Source organism: Salvelinus fontinalis, chromosome 19 (assembly GCF_029448725.1).
Source record: "Salvelinus fontinalis isolate EN_2023a chromosome 19, ASM2944872v1, whole genome shotgun sequence".
NCBI classification, from domain to species: domain Eukaryota; kingdom Metazoa; phylum Chordata; class Actinopteri; order Salmoniformes; family Salmonidae; genus Salvelinus; species Salvelinus fontinalis.
In genome coordinates, this window is record NC_074683.1 from 42,623,129 (window position 1) to 42,642,597 (window position 19,469).

The window sequence follows — 19,469 nt, forward strand, 5'->3', positions numbered from 1 at the left end:
GATTCCCCAATATAGAAAACAACAACAACTCTGATAATGCTACAAGTATGGACTTAAGTTATAAAATCAAATAAAATTGTTTTTGCCACATACTTCATAGACAACAGGTGTAGACTAACAGTGAAATGCTTACTTGCGGGTTCATTTCCAATAATCCAGACAATTTTTTAAAATAAAAATAGTGACTTGAGGAATAAATACAGAGTGAATAACAAATAAAAATAAAGAGTAAAAATGACATAGTTATATATAGAGAGTATAAAATAACATGGCTATATACGGTGAGTACCAGTACCGAGTTGATGTGCAGGGGTACAAGGTATTTGTCCACAGCCCATAGCATTACTATTAATTCACATTGGACAAGACCATAGCGAACGTCGGCTGTGCGCAGTAGATCACCTGCTGGGTGTCGATGAACAGTGGCTATTCAACAAGTCGGTGCAGTCTGTTTTGTTCTTAAGGAACTATATTGCAGTCAAAATGTTTCTGGTATGCAGGATTTGTTCCTACATGTTTCTTACGTGTTTCATTTTGCTCCTGTTTCAGACCTTGCCATGAATGAGGAGACCAGGACTTGTGACTGACCGAGGAAGCTCTGACAGCAACACAACCTCAGACGAAAGAACAATGATGCGTATCCAGGGTCAGACTGACTGGTAGACTGGTAACCATTGCCATGGCATTTTGCAATGGCAGCCTGCTGGCTAGGTGTGCCCCCCTGATGGAGCTGGACGAGGAGGAAGGGGTGGTGATTTCACCACCGCCGTCGCCGCCAGGGGTTAGGGCTACTAGTCCCCTCATGCCTGTCACCTTGCGTGTGATGCTGGCCGCCATCATGATCTTCATGATCACCATTGGTTTCCTGGGCAACGCTATCGTCTGTCTGATCGTCTACCAGAAGCCTGCCATGCGTTCTGCCATCAACCTGCTCCTCGCCACACTGGCGTTCTCTGACATCATGCTCTCGCTGCTCTGCATGCCCTTCACTGCCGTTACCATGGTTACGGCCGACTGGCACTTCGGGGGAGGGTTCTGCCGTGCTTCCGTTATGCTCTACTGGCTCTTCGTCCTGGAAGGCGTGTACATCCTCCTCATCATCAGCGTAGACCGCTTCCTAATCATTGTTCAGAGGCAGGATAAGCTGACGCCGCATCGCGCCAAGCTGCTCATTGTCGCTTCCTGGGCACTGTCCCTCTGCGTGGCACTCCCGTCTGTGATCGGCTGGCGGGCGGGCACGGCGGGTGTGATGGGTATTGGGGAGGCCTGGGCGCCACAGTGCGTGCTGGGCTACAGTGAGTCGCTGTCCGACCGTAGCTACACGGTGCTGCTGGTTGTGGCTGTGTTCTTTGTGCCGTTCGGCATCATGCTGTACTCCTACCTGTGCATCCTCAACACGGTGCGCCGCAATGCCCTACGCATCCACAACCACACCTACGACCAGGCCAGCCTTCCGGCCCTCAACCAGGTCAGCAAGCTGGGCCTTACCGGCCTGCAACGGCCCCCCCAGGTCAATGTGGACATGAGCTTCAAGACTCGTGCCTTCACCACCATCCTCATCCTCTTCATCGGCTTCTCTGTGTGCTGGCTACCCCACACCGTTGTCAGTCTGCTGGCCGTGTTCAGCCAAAGGTTCTACTTCAGCCCGGCTTTTTACCCGGTCAGTGTGGGGGCACTTTGGCTCAGCTACCTGAAGACGGTGTTTAACCCCGTCATCTACTGCTGGAGGATCAGGAAGTTCCGGGAGGCGTGTCTAGAATTTATGCCCAAGAGCTGCAGGCTGTGTCCCAGGTTGCCGGGCCGGAGCCGCAGGAGGGTGAGGCCCAGTAACATCTACGTGTGCAGCGAGATCCAGTCGGCTGTGTGAGGAACTAACACTCCCTCTGAGAACACTTTCTGGCAACAGTGTAAAGCAGTGTTCACCAACCCTGGTCTTGAAGAGCAAAAGGGTGCTCCACTGGTGTGAAGGACATGCTATACCTGCTATATGATTTGTTAAGACATCAACATGTCAACAGCATAGACAGCTTGCTGCTGAAGCATTACTGTCTTCTGATTTTTTGGGGGCATCTGAGTAAGAGCAATCAGGACAGTACATCCTTGTGTTTTGTCTAAAGTGCTGTGGACACTGGACAGGCGTGAACAGAAGAACCCTCTGTCTTTTTTTGACTGTCTTTTTATGCCTCCCCCGAAAAAGACATGAAGAGAGTGAAAAGGATGCACAACCAGGAACAGAGTTTTCTATTGAACCATTTCCCTGGTGTATAATTGGCTGAGTACTGTTGGTGATCGTTTACCCAGATGGCTCTTTTATATGTCTGATACTGAAAGTAAATGAAAAGATTGGATAAAACTTGCAATGAAATGTTGATCAATATAAAAATGGTTGTTTCAGTGAATTTGATAATTGATTTAATGAATTAACTAACAAACCATTGAACACGTGTGTTGACATCAACTATGCAGATAAAGCATATAGACTGAGTATAAATGAAAGTTATCAATTCATGGAAACACAGTTATAACAGTTGTATGTTGTGTACATACACTGTAATAGCATTGTACCTTCCTAATACTGGAACAAAAATATTGTATGTTGGGCATGCTGGTTGACAAAGGTTGAACCTGTTGTCGAACACAGACCGTGTTAAGCAGTCCCCTGCCTCTACAATGTCAATGGTTGTGTTGCTGGGATACTAAAGACCTCTACTAATTGTAGGTTGCGGAGTGTATTTATGTGTGTGAAACCCATATCTGACCCATATCTTCCACAGCAGAACACACAGTCTGTGCTGTATTGAATTCATCTCCATCTGTACAGTAGTTATACTATTTACTGAGAGTAGTTCTAGGCCATGCCATGTCAACTCATACACTTTGCGTAACGTGTGATTATCTCAATTATGCTGCCTTAGTTGAAAGAAAAAACATATGTACTATGTATACTTCATGTACTGGATGTACATATCAATGCCCAGGTAGTAGGCACAGATCTAGCATCAGCTTGCCTTACCCAAACTCGTAGTCATAATAACCTTAGGATAGTACCTAAATAGATCACGAAACAGGCCTCAGATCTTTGTGAAGGGACATTGCTTACTTTTTTCAGCGGCTCCTTTCCATCGTCCACACTGAGCTGCGAGAATTGACTGAGAGAAAACACCTCTACGAATCTTTGTTAGATTTTTTTAACAGAGCAGAAAAAAAGTAGCTATAAAATCATGTTTATCACTGGTTTAGATCAATTGAAGGACACATAGACAATGTGGAAGGACATAAGCAGGACATAAGCAAAGGAAGCCACTAGAGTTGATTGAGACGTAGCCCATTTTAGCCTCCTCCTTAGTCTCCTTACCTTGATGATTGGTAGGCTTCGAGGGGAGAGCGAAGATGGCGGATGGCAAGATGACGCGAGACAGAGCGTGAGGTACAAACCTTACAAACAGACGTCTGCAAAATACAAGCCGATGTCGTGAACGTTGGTATCATTCATGTGGCGACTGCTGTTTATCGAATAATGAACTGTGTTTATAATTACATTATTAAATTAATCAGGCAACCACTAACTCAGTAACCTGGGGCACCATAGAAAAAGTTTGTTTAATGAATTACCATTTCCCAAATTAACTCAAAAAATATCAGAATATCGATTTCATAACAGTCGATAATTCATTCGTTTCCTAATCAGTCTCATCCTGAACGTCGCATAATTCCTAAATCTGCACAAACCCGGGTCTCACTAAATCATTCCGTACCACACCAGTTGAGTTGACTATTTATTTACTAACAAGTTAAATGATAATATAAGATACACATCCACACGATGTCAGTGTCCTTTCTCTTAGTGGTCTGTTCCCTTGCACTCGTTCTGTGAGAGTGGACTTCTGAGGAGGCTAATCAGCCGTCTCAACACTCCCAGCTTGGGTAGGAAGGCCGTGTAGACAACCGATGATTTGAAGAGAATAACTGTCTGGTTCTTCTTGAATTCTTAACTCACATGTTTTACACCCCCGGGTCACAAAGGGGTGTGTCTGTCTTTATGGCAAGTTCTTTGGGGTGTATCTAGTTACGAAGCAAGGTATCACAATGTACTATGATCTCGTTAGACAACTAAAATCATAGTTCATTGTTATAGAAGCATTCTCTTTCATCTGGATATTTTCTACACAACGCACAGTATTGTAACATCATGAACATATTATGAAAACTCTTCAAGTTACAAAGTTTTTGTTATAACGTTGTCATTTAACATTTAATAACATAACAAAAATGACATACATTTTCATATTCCATCTATCATTGTTACCACCATTTTGGCTGATGAAATATAATGTCCCAAAGTCCATTTATTGTATGTTACCGTTCTGAGGTAGATTCTCCATAGGCCCACCATACATTCCAATCCTCCACACTGAGAGGACAAAGGATTCGTCTGCTGCCTTAAGATTTACAATGGGCGTGAGGTGTCACAACCCCCCCATCAATCCCTCTATACCTCCCCCCCTCTGCGGGAGTGAGAGATGTCTCTGTAGGACTGTGATCCACGGTAACCTGACACGAACATGCCAGTCATGACACCGAGTACTTTCTCCTTGTCAAGTAACAGAGAGATAATTACATGTTTCTCTCTTGAAAACCCTGACCAGTCGACGGATAGTGAAATCTCAGAAATTCAACCTGACAAGTGAAGAGGAAGAACCTGCGCTGACAGGTGAGGTGTAGGCTTACGAGCATCACCCTAATGATTAGGAGAATTCCTGAGATGACTCTGGCCCAGTGTGAGTACGATTCATGGAGAAAGTGGATCCATGTCTTTTGTGGTACAAGGTTAGATGAAGAAGGAATTGGGTTCTGTGAGTTCGGGCAAAGTATTTCGATTTTCAGATTGTTGATTTTTTGTCTGTCTGCTGCCCTGAGGGAGAGGGCACTGTGCGTTTCACAACTCAGGACAAAAGCTGTGTCCTGCTTTGCTCTCCTGAGCAGAGTGCCACTGAAAGGAGTGATAACTGGGGTGGCTTTGAGTGTTGAGGTGAATCGACTGAAGTTGAGGATCACAGGTGTCTGTGATGCACGCCGTTCAGTGCGACTCATACCTGGTGGCGAGTGCGAGACTGAAGAAACCCTGTCTGTCCTTCTGAGTTTTGATGCAGACTGTTTGCCAGATAAATTCATGAAAGCTTTTGTTTCGAACCCACTATGGTGTTTCAGGTGCCAAGTTTATGGTCAATTTGTAGCAGTATGTAGGAGGGATATTCCGCGGTGTAAAAAATGTGCGTGAGGGGATGGGACAAAGGAATGTGTACACTCTCAGAAAAAAGGCTTCCAAAAGGGTTCTTCGGCTGTCCCCGTAGGAGAACCCTTTTTGGTTTGAGGTAGAACTCTTTTGGGTTCCTTGTAGAACCCACTGTGGAAAGGGTTCTACCTGGAACCCAAAAGGGTTCTAATCAAATCACATTTTATTGGTCACATACACATGGTTAGCAGATGTTGTTGTGAGTGTAGCGTAATACTTATGTTTCTAGATCCGACAGTGCAGCCGTATCTAACAGGTAATATCTAACAATTCCACAACAAAACCTAATACACACAATCTAGTAAAGGAATGGGATAAGAATATATAAATATAAAATATATGGATGAGCAGTGACAGAGCGGCTAAGATGCAATAGACAGTAAAGAATAGATAGTGAAGGATACAGTATACAGTATATACATATGAGATGAGTAATATGAAAGAAACTCAGCAAAAAAAGAAACGTCCCTTTTTCAGGACCCTGTCTTTCAAAGATAATTCGTAAAAATCCGAATAACTTCACAGATCTTCATTGTAAAGGGTTTAAACACTGTTTCCCATGCTTGTTCAATAAACCATAAACAATGAATGAATATGCACCTGTGGAACGGTCATTAAGACACTAACAGCTTACAGACGGTAGGCAATTAAGGTCACAGTTATGAAAACTTAGGATGCTAAAAGAGGCCTTTCTACTGACTCTGAAAAACACCAAAAGAAAGATGCCCAGGGTCCCTGCTCATCTGCGTGAATGTGCCTTAGGCATGCTGCAAGGAGGCATGAGGACTGCAGCTTTGGCCAGGGCAATAAATTGCAATGTCTGTACTGTGAAACGCCTAAGACAGCGCAACAGGGAGACAGGACGGACAGCTGATCGTCCTTGCAGTGGCATACCACGTGTAACAACACCTGCACAGGATCGGTACACCCGAACATCACACCTGCGGGACAGGTACAGGATGGCAACAACAACTGCCCGAGTTACACCAGGAACGCACAATCCCTCCATCAGTGCTCAGACTGTCCGCAATAGGCTGAGAGAGGCTGGACTGAGGGCTTGTAGGCCTGTTGTAAGGCAGGTCGTCACCAGACACCACCGACAGCAACGTCACCTATGCGCACAAACCCACCGTCGCTGGACCAGACAGTACTGGCAAAAAGTGCTCTTCACTGACGAGAGGCGGTTTTGTCTCACCAGGGGTGATGGTCGGATCCATGTTTATCGTCGAAGGAATGAACGTTACACCGAGGCCTGTACTCTGGAGCGGGATCGATTTGGAGGTGGAGGGTCCGTCATGCTCTGCGACAGTGTGTCACAGCATCATCGGACTAAGCTTGTTTTCATTGCAGGCAAACTCAATGCTGTGTGTTACAGGGAAGACATCCTCCTCTCTCATGTGGTACCCTTCCTGCAGGCTCATCCTGACATGACCCTCCAGTATGACAATGCCACCAGCCATACTGCTCGTTCTCTGCGTGATTTCCTGCAATACAGGAATGTCAGTGTTCTGCCATGGCCAGCCAAGAGCCCGGATCTCAATCCCATTGAGCACATCTGGGACCTGTTGGATCGGAGGGTGAGGGCTAGGGCCATTCCCCCATAAATGTCCGGGAACTTGCAGATGCCTTGGTGGAAGAGTGGGGTAACATCTCACAGCAAGAACTGACAAATCTGGTGCAGTTCATGACGAGGAGATGCACTGCAGTACTTAATGGAGCTGGTGGCCACACCAGATACTGACTGTTACTTTTGATTTTGACCCCCCCTTTGTTCAGGGACACATTATTCCATTTCTGTTAGTCACACAGTTTATGTCTCAGTTGTTGAATCTTGATATATTCATACAAATATTTACACATGTTAAGTTTGCTGAAAATAAACGCAGTTGACAGTGAGAGGAGATTTATTTTTTTGCTGAGTTGATGTATACATTCTTAAAGTGGAATATTTGAAGTGACTAGTGTTCCACTAATTAAAGTGGCCAATGATATCGAGTCTGTAAGTAGGCAGCCACTTCTCTGTGCTAGTGGTGGCTATTTAACAATCTGATGGGCTTGAGATAGAAGCTGTTTTTCATTCTCTCGGTCCCAGCTTTGATGCACCTGTACTGACCTCACCTTCTGGATGGAAGCGGGGTGAACAGGTAGTGGCTCGGGTGGTTATTGTCCTTGATGATCTTTTTTGCTTTCCTGTGACATCGGGTGTTGTAGGTGTCCTGGAGGGCAGGTAGTTTGCCCCCGGTGATGCGTTGTGCAAACCGCACCACCCTCTTGAGAGCCCTGCAGTTATGGGTGGTGTAGTTGCCGTACCAGGCGGTGATACAGCCTGACAGGATACTCTCAATAGTGCACCTGTAAAAGTTAGTGAGGGTTGGTGACAAGCCACATTCTTTCAGGCTCCTGAGGTTGAAGAGGCGCTGTTGCACCTTCTTCACCACACTGTCTGTGTGCATGGACCATTTCAGTTTGTCCGTGATATGTACACCGAGGAACTTCAAACTTTCCACCTTCTCCACTGCTATCCTGTCGATGTAGATAGGTGGGTGCTCCCTTTGCTGTTTCCTGAAGTCCACGATCATCTCCTTTGTTTTGCTGACAATAAGTGAGAGGTTATTTTCCTGACACCACACTCCGAGGGCCCTCACCTCCTCCCTGTAGGCTGTCTCGTCGTTGTTGGTAATCAAGCCTACCACTGTAGTGTCGTCTGCAAACGTGATGATTGAGTTGGAGGCGTGCATGGCCACGCAGCCGTTGGTGAACAGGGAGTACAGGAGAGGGCTGAGAACGCACCCTTGTGGGGCCCCAGTGTTGAGGATCAGCGGAGTGGAGATGTTGTTTCCTACGTTCACCACCTGGGGGTGGCCCGTCAGGAAGTCCAGGACCCAGTTGCACAGGGTGGGCTCGAGACCCAAGGTCTCAAGCTTAATGATGAGTTTGGAGGGTACTATGCTGAGCTGTAGTCAATGAACAACAGTCTTACATTCTTCCTCTTGTCCAGATGGAATAGTGATGGCGATTGCATCGTCTGTGGATCTATTGGGGAGGTAAGCAAATTGGACTGGGTCTAGGGTGACAGGTAGGGTGGAGGAGATATGATCCTTGACTAGTCTCTCAAAGCACTTCATGATGACAGAAGTGAGTGCTACGGGGCGATAGTCATTTAGTTCAGTTACCTTAGCTTTCTTGGTAACAGGAACAATGGTGGCCATCTTGAAGCATGTGGGGACAGCAGACTAGGATATGGATTGATTGAATAAGTCCATAAACACACCAGCCAGCTGGTCTGCGCATGCTCTGAGGACGCGGCTGGGAATATCCCAGTTCACGTGATCGAAGCAATCTTGTAGCGTGGAATCCGATTGGTCAGACCAGCGTTGGATAGACCTAAGCACGGGCGCTTCCTGTTTTAGTTTCTGCCTATAGGAGGGGAGCAACAAGATGGAGTCATGGTCAGATTTGCCAAAAAGAGGGCAGGGGAGGTCCTTGTATGCATTTCAGAAGTTAGGCAAGCAGTGGTCGAGTGTGTTACTCGCTCGTGTACTGCAATCGATATGCTGATAGAACTTAGGTAGCCTTGTTGTCAGATTAGCTTTGTTAAATCCCCAGCTACAATAAATACAGCCTCAGGATATACGGTTTCCAGTTTTCATAAAGACCAGTGAAGTTCCTTGATGGCCATCTTGGTATCCGCTTGTGGGGGGATATACAAGTCTATGACGATAACCGAGGAGAGTTCTCTTGGGAGATAATACGGTCAGCATTTGATTGTGAGGAATTCTAGGTCAGGTGAACAAAAGGACTTGAGTTCTTGTATGTTGTCACAATTACACCATGAGTCGTTAATCATGAAACATACACCCCGCCCTTCTTCTTACCAGAGAGATGTTTGTTCCTGTCGGTGCGATGCACTGAAGATCCTGTTGGCTGTACAGACTCCGACAGCATGTCCCCAGCTAGCCATGTCTCTGTGAGACAGAGTATGTTACAAGAATCTCTTTGGAAATAAACTCTTGTCCTAATTTCGTTGACTTTGTTAACTAGGGAATGGACATTAGCGAGTAATATGCTCGGAAGCGGTGGGTGTTGTGCGCGAATCCGAAGCATCACTAGAAGATCGCTCCGGCACCCTCTCCTCCGACTGTGTTGTTTTGGGTCGGCCTCTGGAATCAGTTCAAATGACCTGGGAGGTGCAGACAAAGGAGCCGCTTTGGGAAAGTCGTATTCCTGGTCGTATTGCTGGTTGTGCTGGTATATAATAACACTTCAGGTTTCCTGGGCTAACAATGTAAGAAATAATACATTTAAAATATACTGAGGACTTGAAGCGAAACTGACATCTCTATCGGTGCATCTCTTTAACACTCTACCTGGAAGGAAAAATGGTTATTCGAAGGTTTCTCCTAAGGGGACAGACGAAGAACCCTTTTAGGTTCTAGATAGCACCTTTTTTTTCTAAGCGTGTAGTTTTGGTGGAAAGAGTGGTGTGTTTCAATTATGGGTGTGGACATGTTGCTGGGGATCAGAAAATGTTCTGTGCTTAGTAAGGTTGGCTTCTTTGCGTTTATTGCTATGGTCATTAATTGTACCGCACAGATGGAAAGGAAATCTCAGAAGATTGAACTGGTAGTAGCAGCAACAGATACGTTTTTGGGTGTCAGAGATTTTAGTGCAGAAAAACTACAGGAGGTTTTGAGAGAAGGGGTTCCAGCCTCCCAGGCCGATGCCTTGGTGTAGGATATGTTAGGGCCAAAGTAGTGGGAAGGGGTGGTGGGGTGTGTTGGGGATAGTGGTATATATATATTTTTTTCTCCCATTTCGCTTTTCTGTGAACAAATGTGCAATGCACTTTCCGAACTGTGAAAAGGAGCAATACGCAACAAAGCGTCTAGTCGAACGATAGAAGAGAAGTAGAAGAGAGTGCCAAAGATAGACAGACTTGGAAATTAGTCTAAGGAATAGAAGTTGGGTTTTAAAGAAAGGCCATCAGTCCGAGGGACAAGTAATACAGCGAATGAAGGCATGGCATGAGTGTGGTGAATGCATACAGTGGGGCAAAAAAGTATTTAGTCAGCCACCAATTGTGCAAGTTCTCCCACTTAAAAAGATGAGAGAGGCCTGTAATTTTCATCATAGGTACACTTCAACTATGACAGACAAAATGAGAAAAAAAATCCAGAAAATCACATTGTAGAATTTTTAATGAATTTATTTGCAAATTATGGTGGAAAATAAGTATTTGGTCAATAACAAAAGTTTATCTCAATACTTTGTTATATACCCTTTGTTGGCAATGACAGAGGTCAGACGTTTTCTGTAAGTCTTCACAAGGTTTTCACACACTGTTGCTGGTAATCATGCACTTGGAATCCGGAGGAATGGAGGGAAAAAGAGGCGGAAGAGGTCAGAGAGAGTGAGGGAGGGTAGAGGGTAACAGTGAATCAGTTGAAGATGGCAGAAAAAAGGGAGATGTTTGTCGAAGAAGAATGGTCGAAAGTGTAAGCAGAGTGAGTTGCACGCCAGATCAAGGTCTGGAGGCGAAATGGAAGTGAATGAGGGCAAATTATCGGTGGTGGCAGTTGTGGTGAGGTTCTTGGAGCCCGAGGCTTGCACCAATGGTCAGGATAAAGATGAATCTGTCACAGTAGGAGTGACATTTTTGGAGAAAGTGGACCCCTGCCTTTTGGCTGATCCATACTATATGTGGTTTCAGGGTGGGTGTCAACCGAGTTGGGTGGTGTGGAATTGTTGAAGGTAACACAAAGTGATCTTGTGATAATTGTTTGTGTTTCTGCCAGTCAGAGGGACCAGGCGCTACGCGCCACATGAATGAGGTCAATAGCTGTGACTTGTTTTGTTCTCAAAAAAGAGTGCCATTGAAAGGAGTGAATACTGGGGTAGCTGTACATGTAAAAGTGGACCAAATGAAGGGGAAGATTCCAGGTGTTTGTGATGCTCATTGTTTGGTGCGATGCAGACAGGGTGGCGTGAGTGGTGGAACAGATTGGCTTTTTAGTGTTCATAGTAATGACTATCAGATGTACCACAGGGATGGAACGTAAGTTACAGAAAATACAGGTTTTAGTGGGAGCTGCAGAGAAGTATTTGGGTGTACGAGATTTGACGTCAGAAGAGTTACAGGGTATGTTGAGTGGTGGTGTCCCGTCCGTCCACTCCGTTGGCCTGAGGTAGGACTAGATAGTTTTAAATAGTGCAATAAGGTGGTTGGTTTTTAATGAGTATAGGGTTAGATGACAGGGTATTTGTTTATGTATTTTAGATTTTTCCTTTATCCTCTTTTTCAACGCAAGGTATAAGGGATTTATACACCAGTCTAGTTGGTGGCGGCAATGCAACATTTGTTGGATGCCAACCGCAGTTAAATCTCATCGAAGAAGAAGTAGATTAAGAAGATGTTCCGCTGATTTAGCTATTTGCAAAGCCAGCGTCAGAACAATACATTTCATTTGAACCTTTAATTAACTAGGCAAGTCAGTTAAGAACAAATTCTTATTTACAATGACGGCCTACTCTGGCCAAACCCTACCCTAACCCAGACGACGTTGGGCCAATTGTGCGCCACCCTGTGGGACTCTCAATGATGGCCGGTTGTGATACGGCCCAGGATCGAAGCAGGGTCTGTAGTAACACCTCCAGCACGGACATGCAGTGCCTTAGAACGCTGTGCCACTCGGGAGCCTCGAGTGTTCCATGCAAAGCCAGAATGATGAATAAACTGTTGGACATTTCCATAGAAAAGTATCATTACCAACTTTTCAAAATACGTGGCTCACGGTTTGTAACGCCAGTACCCAGGTTGTATTCATTATTATAAACTGGGTGGTTTGAGCCCTGAATGCTGATTTACTGAAAGCTGTGGTGTATGAGACCGTATACCACGGGTATGACAAAACATTTATTTTCACTGTTCTGATTACGTTCATAACCAGTTTATAATAGCAATAAGGCACCTCGGGTTTGTTGTATATGGCCAATATACCACGGCTAAGGGTTGGCACCCTGCACTTTCACTGGCTGTGGTCATATCATCCCGTTACCGGGATTGCAGCCATAAGAAGTTTTAAGAGGCATTAAAAGAAGACAAACATGTATGTTACCAATTGAACAACATCTATTGCAGGATAAATCAATGTAAAAGTTTACATAGCTGGCCATATATGAATGTTACATTTTACTTTATGGGTTGGTTATGTAGGCTTCTTCTAACCCATCGCTTTCTACTACATATAATAATAGGATTAACTTATATCTTTACATTAAAAACCAAAGTCAATCAGAATTCCAATAAATGTTATTTTGTAAAAAAAAAAAAAAGATTTAACCAGGCAAGTCAGTTTTGAACAACTTGTTATTTACAATGACAGCCTAGGAACAGTGGGTTAACTGCCTTGTTCAGAGGTACAACTACAGATTTTTACCTTGTCAGCTCGGGGATTCGATCTAGCAACCTTGCGGTTACTGGCCCAACACTCTAAGCACTAGGCTACCTGCTGCCCCTGATATTCCTTGATCTTCAAGAATAAGACTTGGAAATATGGAAATACAGATTAGCCAAATTGTTTTACCTGAGCATAACCCCACAACTAAGGACTTATTAGCCAGCCCTACTCTGTTGTTTATGATTTTGTTGTCATGGAGGACTGATTGGGCTTATTGATTCGAGTTGAAAAATAAATGCTGTGCTCATGGAATGGCATGCTTTGAGCTCTAATGAAAAGTGCTATTTACATGTGAAAATGAATGCATATGCTGCATTTGCTATAGACCTATTGTTTACCTTTCTGTTGGTGACACTTTGATTACTTGATAATATGCAGCTGTTTAAAGAGCAAATTCACAGATGAACCAATAACAAAACGGCCGCGCCGCCTCTTTTGGTAAAAAGCTGAGGGATGGGCCTGGAGAAATGTAACCACTCTCAGATGAATAGACAGAGCTATGGATGCAAGGACTGACCATCCATGATATAGAAATTATTGTTTGAACCATATTATGAGGCTATACAGTGTTCGTTTACATTTACAATGTTTACAAACATTTGGGAAATACAAGCTTATTTTTTGGGTTCTCATGGATTAAGCTCATGTGGCATTCTTCATGAATCAATGGATATATATATATATATATATCATTTATAAGTCCAAAAATGGATGTTGCAACTACAGATTGCCTCTTTAAGTCTATCAAAAGTGTACGAGTTTGAGCATATGTTCATTAGGCATATGGATTTTTATTTTTTTTGTCAACATGAGTTAGATTGAGCAATAAAAGCTTCACTTTTATTCCATAGGCTGGGATCCGCACTATGCAGCTGTTGCAAGAGCGCATTTTTCACTGGCTGTCCACTGGTTTCAATTATTTCTTTTTTTAGGCAGCTTAAACTTCTTGAATTCAACCATTATTGCGTTCAAATACACATTTAGATTTGTGAAGATCCATCCACAACAACCACAATCCATAAGGTGCAAATAGCTAAATGAGAGAACAGCAGTGTGATTCACATCAATGCGCTATGTAGGCATCAATAATAAGTGATATCTGTATCACCGTAGACTACACCACTGCTGTCATCCTTACCTCCAAGTGTTTATTCAAGTTAGATAATCTTTGGATTCCGACAGCAGTCACACCATTGGAAGACATAGCTTGGACTATAGCCTACAAAAGCCTATTTCTGCTCTTTTCCCGCGATCCATCAAACACATTTGGTGTGTCATCACAATGGTCTCTGATTTATGGTCAGACTCGCTCACGTTGCACAAATTTAAACTTGCGCCTTTTTTCAATGCTGATTTGAATGTCATTGAGAAAACAGAGAAGTGTCCATTTCTTTTCGCAAACATCCTTTCTGAATTTAAAAGTAATCCTCAAAGTAATCATCTAGTTTTTCAAAGCATCTGTAATCTGATTACAATATTTTACCTGGTAACGTAACAGATTAGTTACATGTAATCCGTTACTCCACAACCCTGCGCTTAAACACTCCTAGTTGTTGCAGAAATCAGCTGCTGTTTGCTGTTTACGTCATGCATTGCTGAGTCTACCTTTAAGTATGTCTCTCCGCAGTTGAATGGCCACAGACTGACAGGCTCAATATATGAGTTATTTTGCTCCTGATGATGCTCTTACCACAGTACAAGCCAATGACTCCAAAATGATACTGCTACTGTAGCCTCAGTCAGTATCTTCTGTTTTGTCTTGCAGCTCCAGTAACGACTACAACAGGAAGAGTAATGACCACAACAGGAAGAGGCCTCTGGTCGTGTTCGATGGCAGCTCCTCTATAAGTGGCCCTGTCAGACTGAAGAAACCAGGGGGTCAGGGTCTGGGGTGACAGACAGACTCAAGCCCCCTCCCTCCATGAAACCCTCTATCCCCATACGCAAGCTACCCCCTCTTCGTCCTCCCATTGACCATGTCTGGGGAGCCCCCACATCCTCCGCCCCCTCGATTAATCTAAAACAGCTCGGTATGGGACCTTAGTATCTACTGGTCTGTATGAAACATCTTTGTAAAGATAATAATTCGTCACCGATCCTGGTCCTGGAGAGCTACAGGTTGCAGGCTTTTGTTCCAGTCTAGGGCTGTGGCGGTCATGACATTTTGTCAGTACGTGATTATCAAGCTAATAAATGTTGACCGTTAACACATGTAGCATCTCCTGGCACTAATATATCCATGTAATATAGCCTACACCATGACAATAAATCCATTATTTATTTTAGACAGGTCCTAAGAAACATGATATGACGAAAGTGTAGTCTATTACAGAAGAACAGAATAGCATACTCTGAGTTGTCCTCATGTTTGGCCCTGATCTGGCTATGCCATATGGTTGTGGGCTATTCTAGTTAATTTAGTAGACACGATTTGCTTAGAATTCCGTGGCATTATTTTATATTATTTTATAGTATGAAGAATACAATTGAACAAAGATGAATAAAATAAAAAGGATATTTTCTACAAACATTTGAGGAAGTGTGCCCATGGGCTATTCTGTGTTGAGCGGTTAAAGAAACAAGTACTCCTAAATGGTTAATTTAGAGTTATTTGTGTAACTTTAGTTGTTGGGCTATATGTTTTGATTATTAATACATTCTAAGGCTGCATGATGCAACGATGTGATGATTTGAAAAAAGTTGCATGAAAGACCTGAGCTCTGCTTTGTTTTTTTGCACAGGCTGTACACACATCCTCAGTCTCTCATTCACAATTTGACAAGCCCTTGATAATGCCTCAAATTTCCCGGCTGCATCCCGTTTGTGTGGCCGTAATGAACCCTGAAAAATTCCCTGTCTTTTGCGGCAGTGGCCGTTGTGACCTTGGGCTGACTATAATAATTATAGTTACCTTCTCCCCTGCTTGCTGAAGCACACCTCACTCACATGGCTCTCCGTCACGTGATCGGGTCTTTCTACAGGCAACAAGTGAAGACAGACATATCTGGGATGCAACTGCGCATGTCCTTATCCAATTCCAAGGCGCATATTGATGATATTGGAAATGCCCACATTTACTTTTAGTCAGATAACAAGATGAGTAGGTCTAACAAACAGCAAAAGCGCTAACCTATGTCAAACTACTATCCCCCACAGTACAAAAGTTAACCTATTCTATTCTGTGGGAGAAATAAATATTCTAAACATAGTCTGGACAATTGTGGGATGCGATAGATCCCAAATTCATACAACAACTAGTATCAAAAAACCTGTTTTAAGCAATGAGCCTGATGCAACAGATGTTGATAAAAATGTTGATAAACCTTCAGGCTATTTCTTAACATTATAAGCTCAGCAATGCGCACACGGCAGTGGGCTATAAGAGCAAATTCTCCATTAGCAGGAAAACACTATTCTCAAAAGTGAACACAAATGCAATTATGCATGTAATGCTTTTATTATAAAAGTGCATTTTTATGGTGAAAATGATCTTACCCAAACTTGAAACTCACACGCTGTGTATGCCAGTTAGGCTCTACATCCATTGCAAAGCGGATTAATGTGCTTCATTTTAAGAAGCTATTTGGCCACTTTAGTTGTGATTACAAACCTTATCAAAATATATAGGCCTATGGACTAGGCTACATGAGGTGTGCAACTATGCTGGGTGTCATTCACAAGTGATAGGCTAATACTGTCACCCATCACACTATTCTTGATTTAGTCTTGTCTTTACATATACTAAATAATACTATATATGTGACATTTGTTTTGGTTTAGAATGGACCATTATCATGCACCTGTCTCGAAAAAGGGGCAGGTGGAAAAAATATGCCATCTATGCACTTAAATAGCGAATAGAGGACGCTTTTCCCGTGGTTAATTTTCATGTAGGCCAGGTAGGCTATACTCCTGTCGTAAAGAGAAGCAATGTGCTTAATATTAGAAAAGTTGATTAATAAATATAGTAGACCTAGCCTATAGAAAGCTGATGGGATCCTCCTCTTTTTAGTAGAGGCCATCACTCTGTTATCTCATGCAATTGCATAGCCTATAGAAATGTTGCTTGCATCATGTGCTCATGGGCCCTCATGAAGTGTTTGATTAGATTTTAGATTACATTTGCATTGACGTCAGAGTGATTAGAGGGACAATAAAGTGCTGAGTACCAGGCAGTTAGAAAGTTTGGTAGGCTACTAATGACCACCAGCAGCATCAGATCTTGGAGAAGCCTAATTACCTTGAATAAATGGTCACCTGGAATTTGATCGCCGTCATGACTCGTGACCGCCGGTGTGGCGGTAGTACAGTCACCATAACAGCCCTATTCCAGCCCAACACTAAAACAATTGATTCACACATTCAGTAGCTCTCCAGCACCAGGGTTGGTTTACTGTCCTGAAGAATTTTTGGGAATGTTGTTGTTATGTCAATCTGATCTGTGAATGTCTTCTGTAAATGTCACTGTCTCCTCCAAGGGGGAACTACAATCTCCAGAGGTGAAGAAAAATATAAAAAAGGTAAATGGCCCTGATCCTTGAACGTACAGACCCACTAGCCCACTATGGAGGGGAGCAGCCTCACACCGCGGGGGATTCTCTACCAGTCAGGACAGCCACACAATAATACCAACATTGGGATGGTGACATGTGTCTTCATCTACCTACCTGTCCCCCTGGACCCTAGAACTCTCTGACCCTTTACCTGACCCTTGTGTGTCCTTACAGTGAGTTCTCCTGTCCTCCAGCACCCTCCCATGGAGCTAGAGCGAACTGTGACTCTATTGACTCCTACTGCACACATGGCACCACAATATATGTCCAGGATTACTTTCTGGAATAAGCAGGTATTTTGCGAGGAATACGCAGTTTAACCCTCTATGCTACTCCATGCATTATACTTCTGTGATGCTGCCACCTACCTGCAATCCTCTTACAGTAGTTGTTTCAGCGTTCAGTCTCCCAGTACTGGTTATAGAGCTAGAGTGATGGAAGCTGATGGTACTTAAAGCGTAATAGGAAAACTTAAGGTCTACAAAGCTGAATGCATATATGCCTTTTCATACATCTTCATGCCTCTGTGTGTGGCCGTAGCCGTAATGTACCAAATCACATCAAACTTTACTTGTCACATGCGCTGAATACAACAGGTGTAGACCTTACTGTGAAATGTTTACTCACAAGCCCTTAAAAAACAATGCAGTTCAGGAAATAGAGTTAAGAACATTTTTACTAAATAAAATAAAGTTTTTTTTTTTTTTTTAAGTGACACAATAAAATAACGAGGTTATATACACAGGGTACCGGTAACCAATCCACATGTATTGCGACCACAGTGGGTCATGACAGGTTAGGGATTTTGAAGGGTTTTGATACTGATTGTTAATGTATTAGTGCTGTGACTGACACTTTCATTTGTAATGAGATATTTAGCTAGTGTGAATTGTCTTTTGTGAAGCCTTGAGTGTGTCCATTTGAATAAAACAGAAGTCCACCACTAGATGGTGCATCAGTCCTGCATGATTTGCAAGAGCACAACAAGGAAATTGCGCCTAATCTAGGATCAGATTAGCCAACCTTGAATCATACTTAACTATTAGCACATTAAAGTATATCTGACAGTGGAGGCTCCTCAGAGGAGGAAGGGGAGGACCATCCTGCTCAGTGATTTTCAGAAGAAAAAAAATTGTAAATAATTTAAGTTGTCCTTTTTAGATAAAACTATTATAAATATAATCACATCCCCAAATAATTGATTAAAACAAACAATTTTGCAATGAAGGCCTACAGTAGCCTCAACAGCACTCTGTAGGGTAGCACAATGGTGTAGCCGGAGGAAAGCTAACTTCCATCCTCCTCTGGGTACATTGACTTCAATACAAAACCTTGGAGGCTCATGGTTCTCACCCCCTTCCATAGACGTATACAGTAATTATGACATGTAATTATGACAGAGCTCTTGCAGCATGAACTGACATATTGTCCACCCAATCAAAAGATCCGAGATTTAATCTAGTCCTGAAAGCATAAACTACAGCTACCTAGCACTGCAGTGAATAAAATAAGGTGAGTAGTTGACTCAAAGAGTGTAACGCTCGTCTAAAGCCTCCTCCTCGGATGAGGAGGAGGAGTAAGGGTCGGACGAAAATGCAGCGTTGTATGCAGACATAACAAAATTTATTTAAACAAGACGAAACACGAAGAACACTTGAAATGATTACAAAACAACAAAACGACGTAAACAGACCTGAACATGAGAACTTACATAAACACGAAGAACGCACGAACAGGAACAGACTACATACACGAACGACAACGAAACAGTCCCGTGTGGTGCGACATACACAGACACGGAAGACAATCACCCACAAACAAACAGTGAGAACAGCCTACCTTAATATGGTTCTCAATCAGAGGAAACGTCAAACACCTCCCTCTAATTGAGAACCATATCAGGCAACACATTAACCCCAACATAGAAACACAACACATAGAATGCCCACCCCAACTCACGCCCTGACCAACTAAACACATACAAAACAACAGAAAACAGGTCAGGAACGTGATAAAGAGAGAGAAAGACAATAGTTGAACAGTTTTTAACACATTAATTTCTTCCTAAATGAAGGAGAAGCAAGAGAGAGATAGAGATAGATTTCCTCCTTTAAAAAAAAGTTCAGTGTCACTTACTTAGCTAGCAAAAGCAGCTAGCTAGTTTAG

General features: G+C 43.3%; 1 protein-coding gene across 4 annotated transcripts in view; it reads left to right on the forward strand.

Annotated features, from left to right (window-relative positions):
• Positions 1-18,260, forward strand: part of LOC129816772 (high-affinity lysophosphatidic acid receptor-like) — a 31,804-nt gene extending 13,544 nt beyond the window's left edge. For 2 of the 4 annotated variants that reach the window (XM_055871651.1, XM_055871652.1), the window contains one exon: positions 550-2,718. In XM_055871651.1, the coding sequence (XP_055727626.1) occupies positions 680-1,867 (1,188 nt within the window). In that variant the 5' untranslated portion in view covers positions 550-679 and the 3' untranslated portion in view covers positions 1,868-2,718. Of the gene's footprint in view, positions 1-549; positions 2,719-14,515; positions 14,804-17,228 lie in introns of those variants that run through there. The other 2 variants (XR_008753605.1, XR_008753604.1) reach the window with 2 other exon arrangements.
• Positions 18,261-19,469: the final 1,209 nt, after the last annotated feature.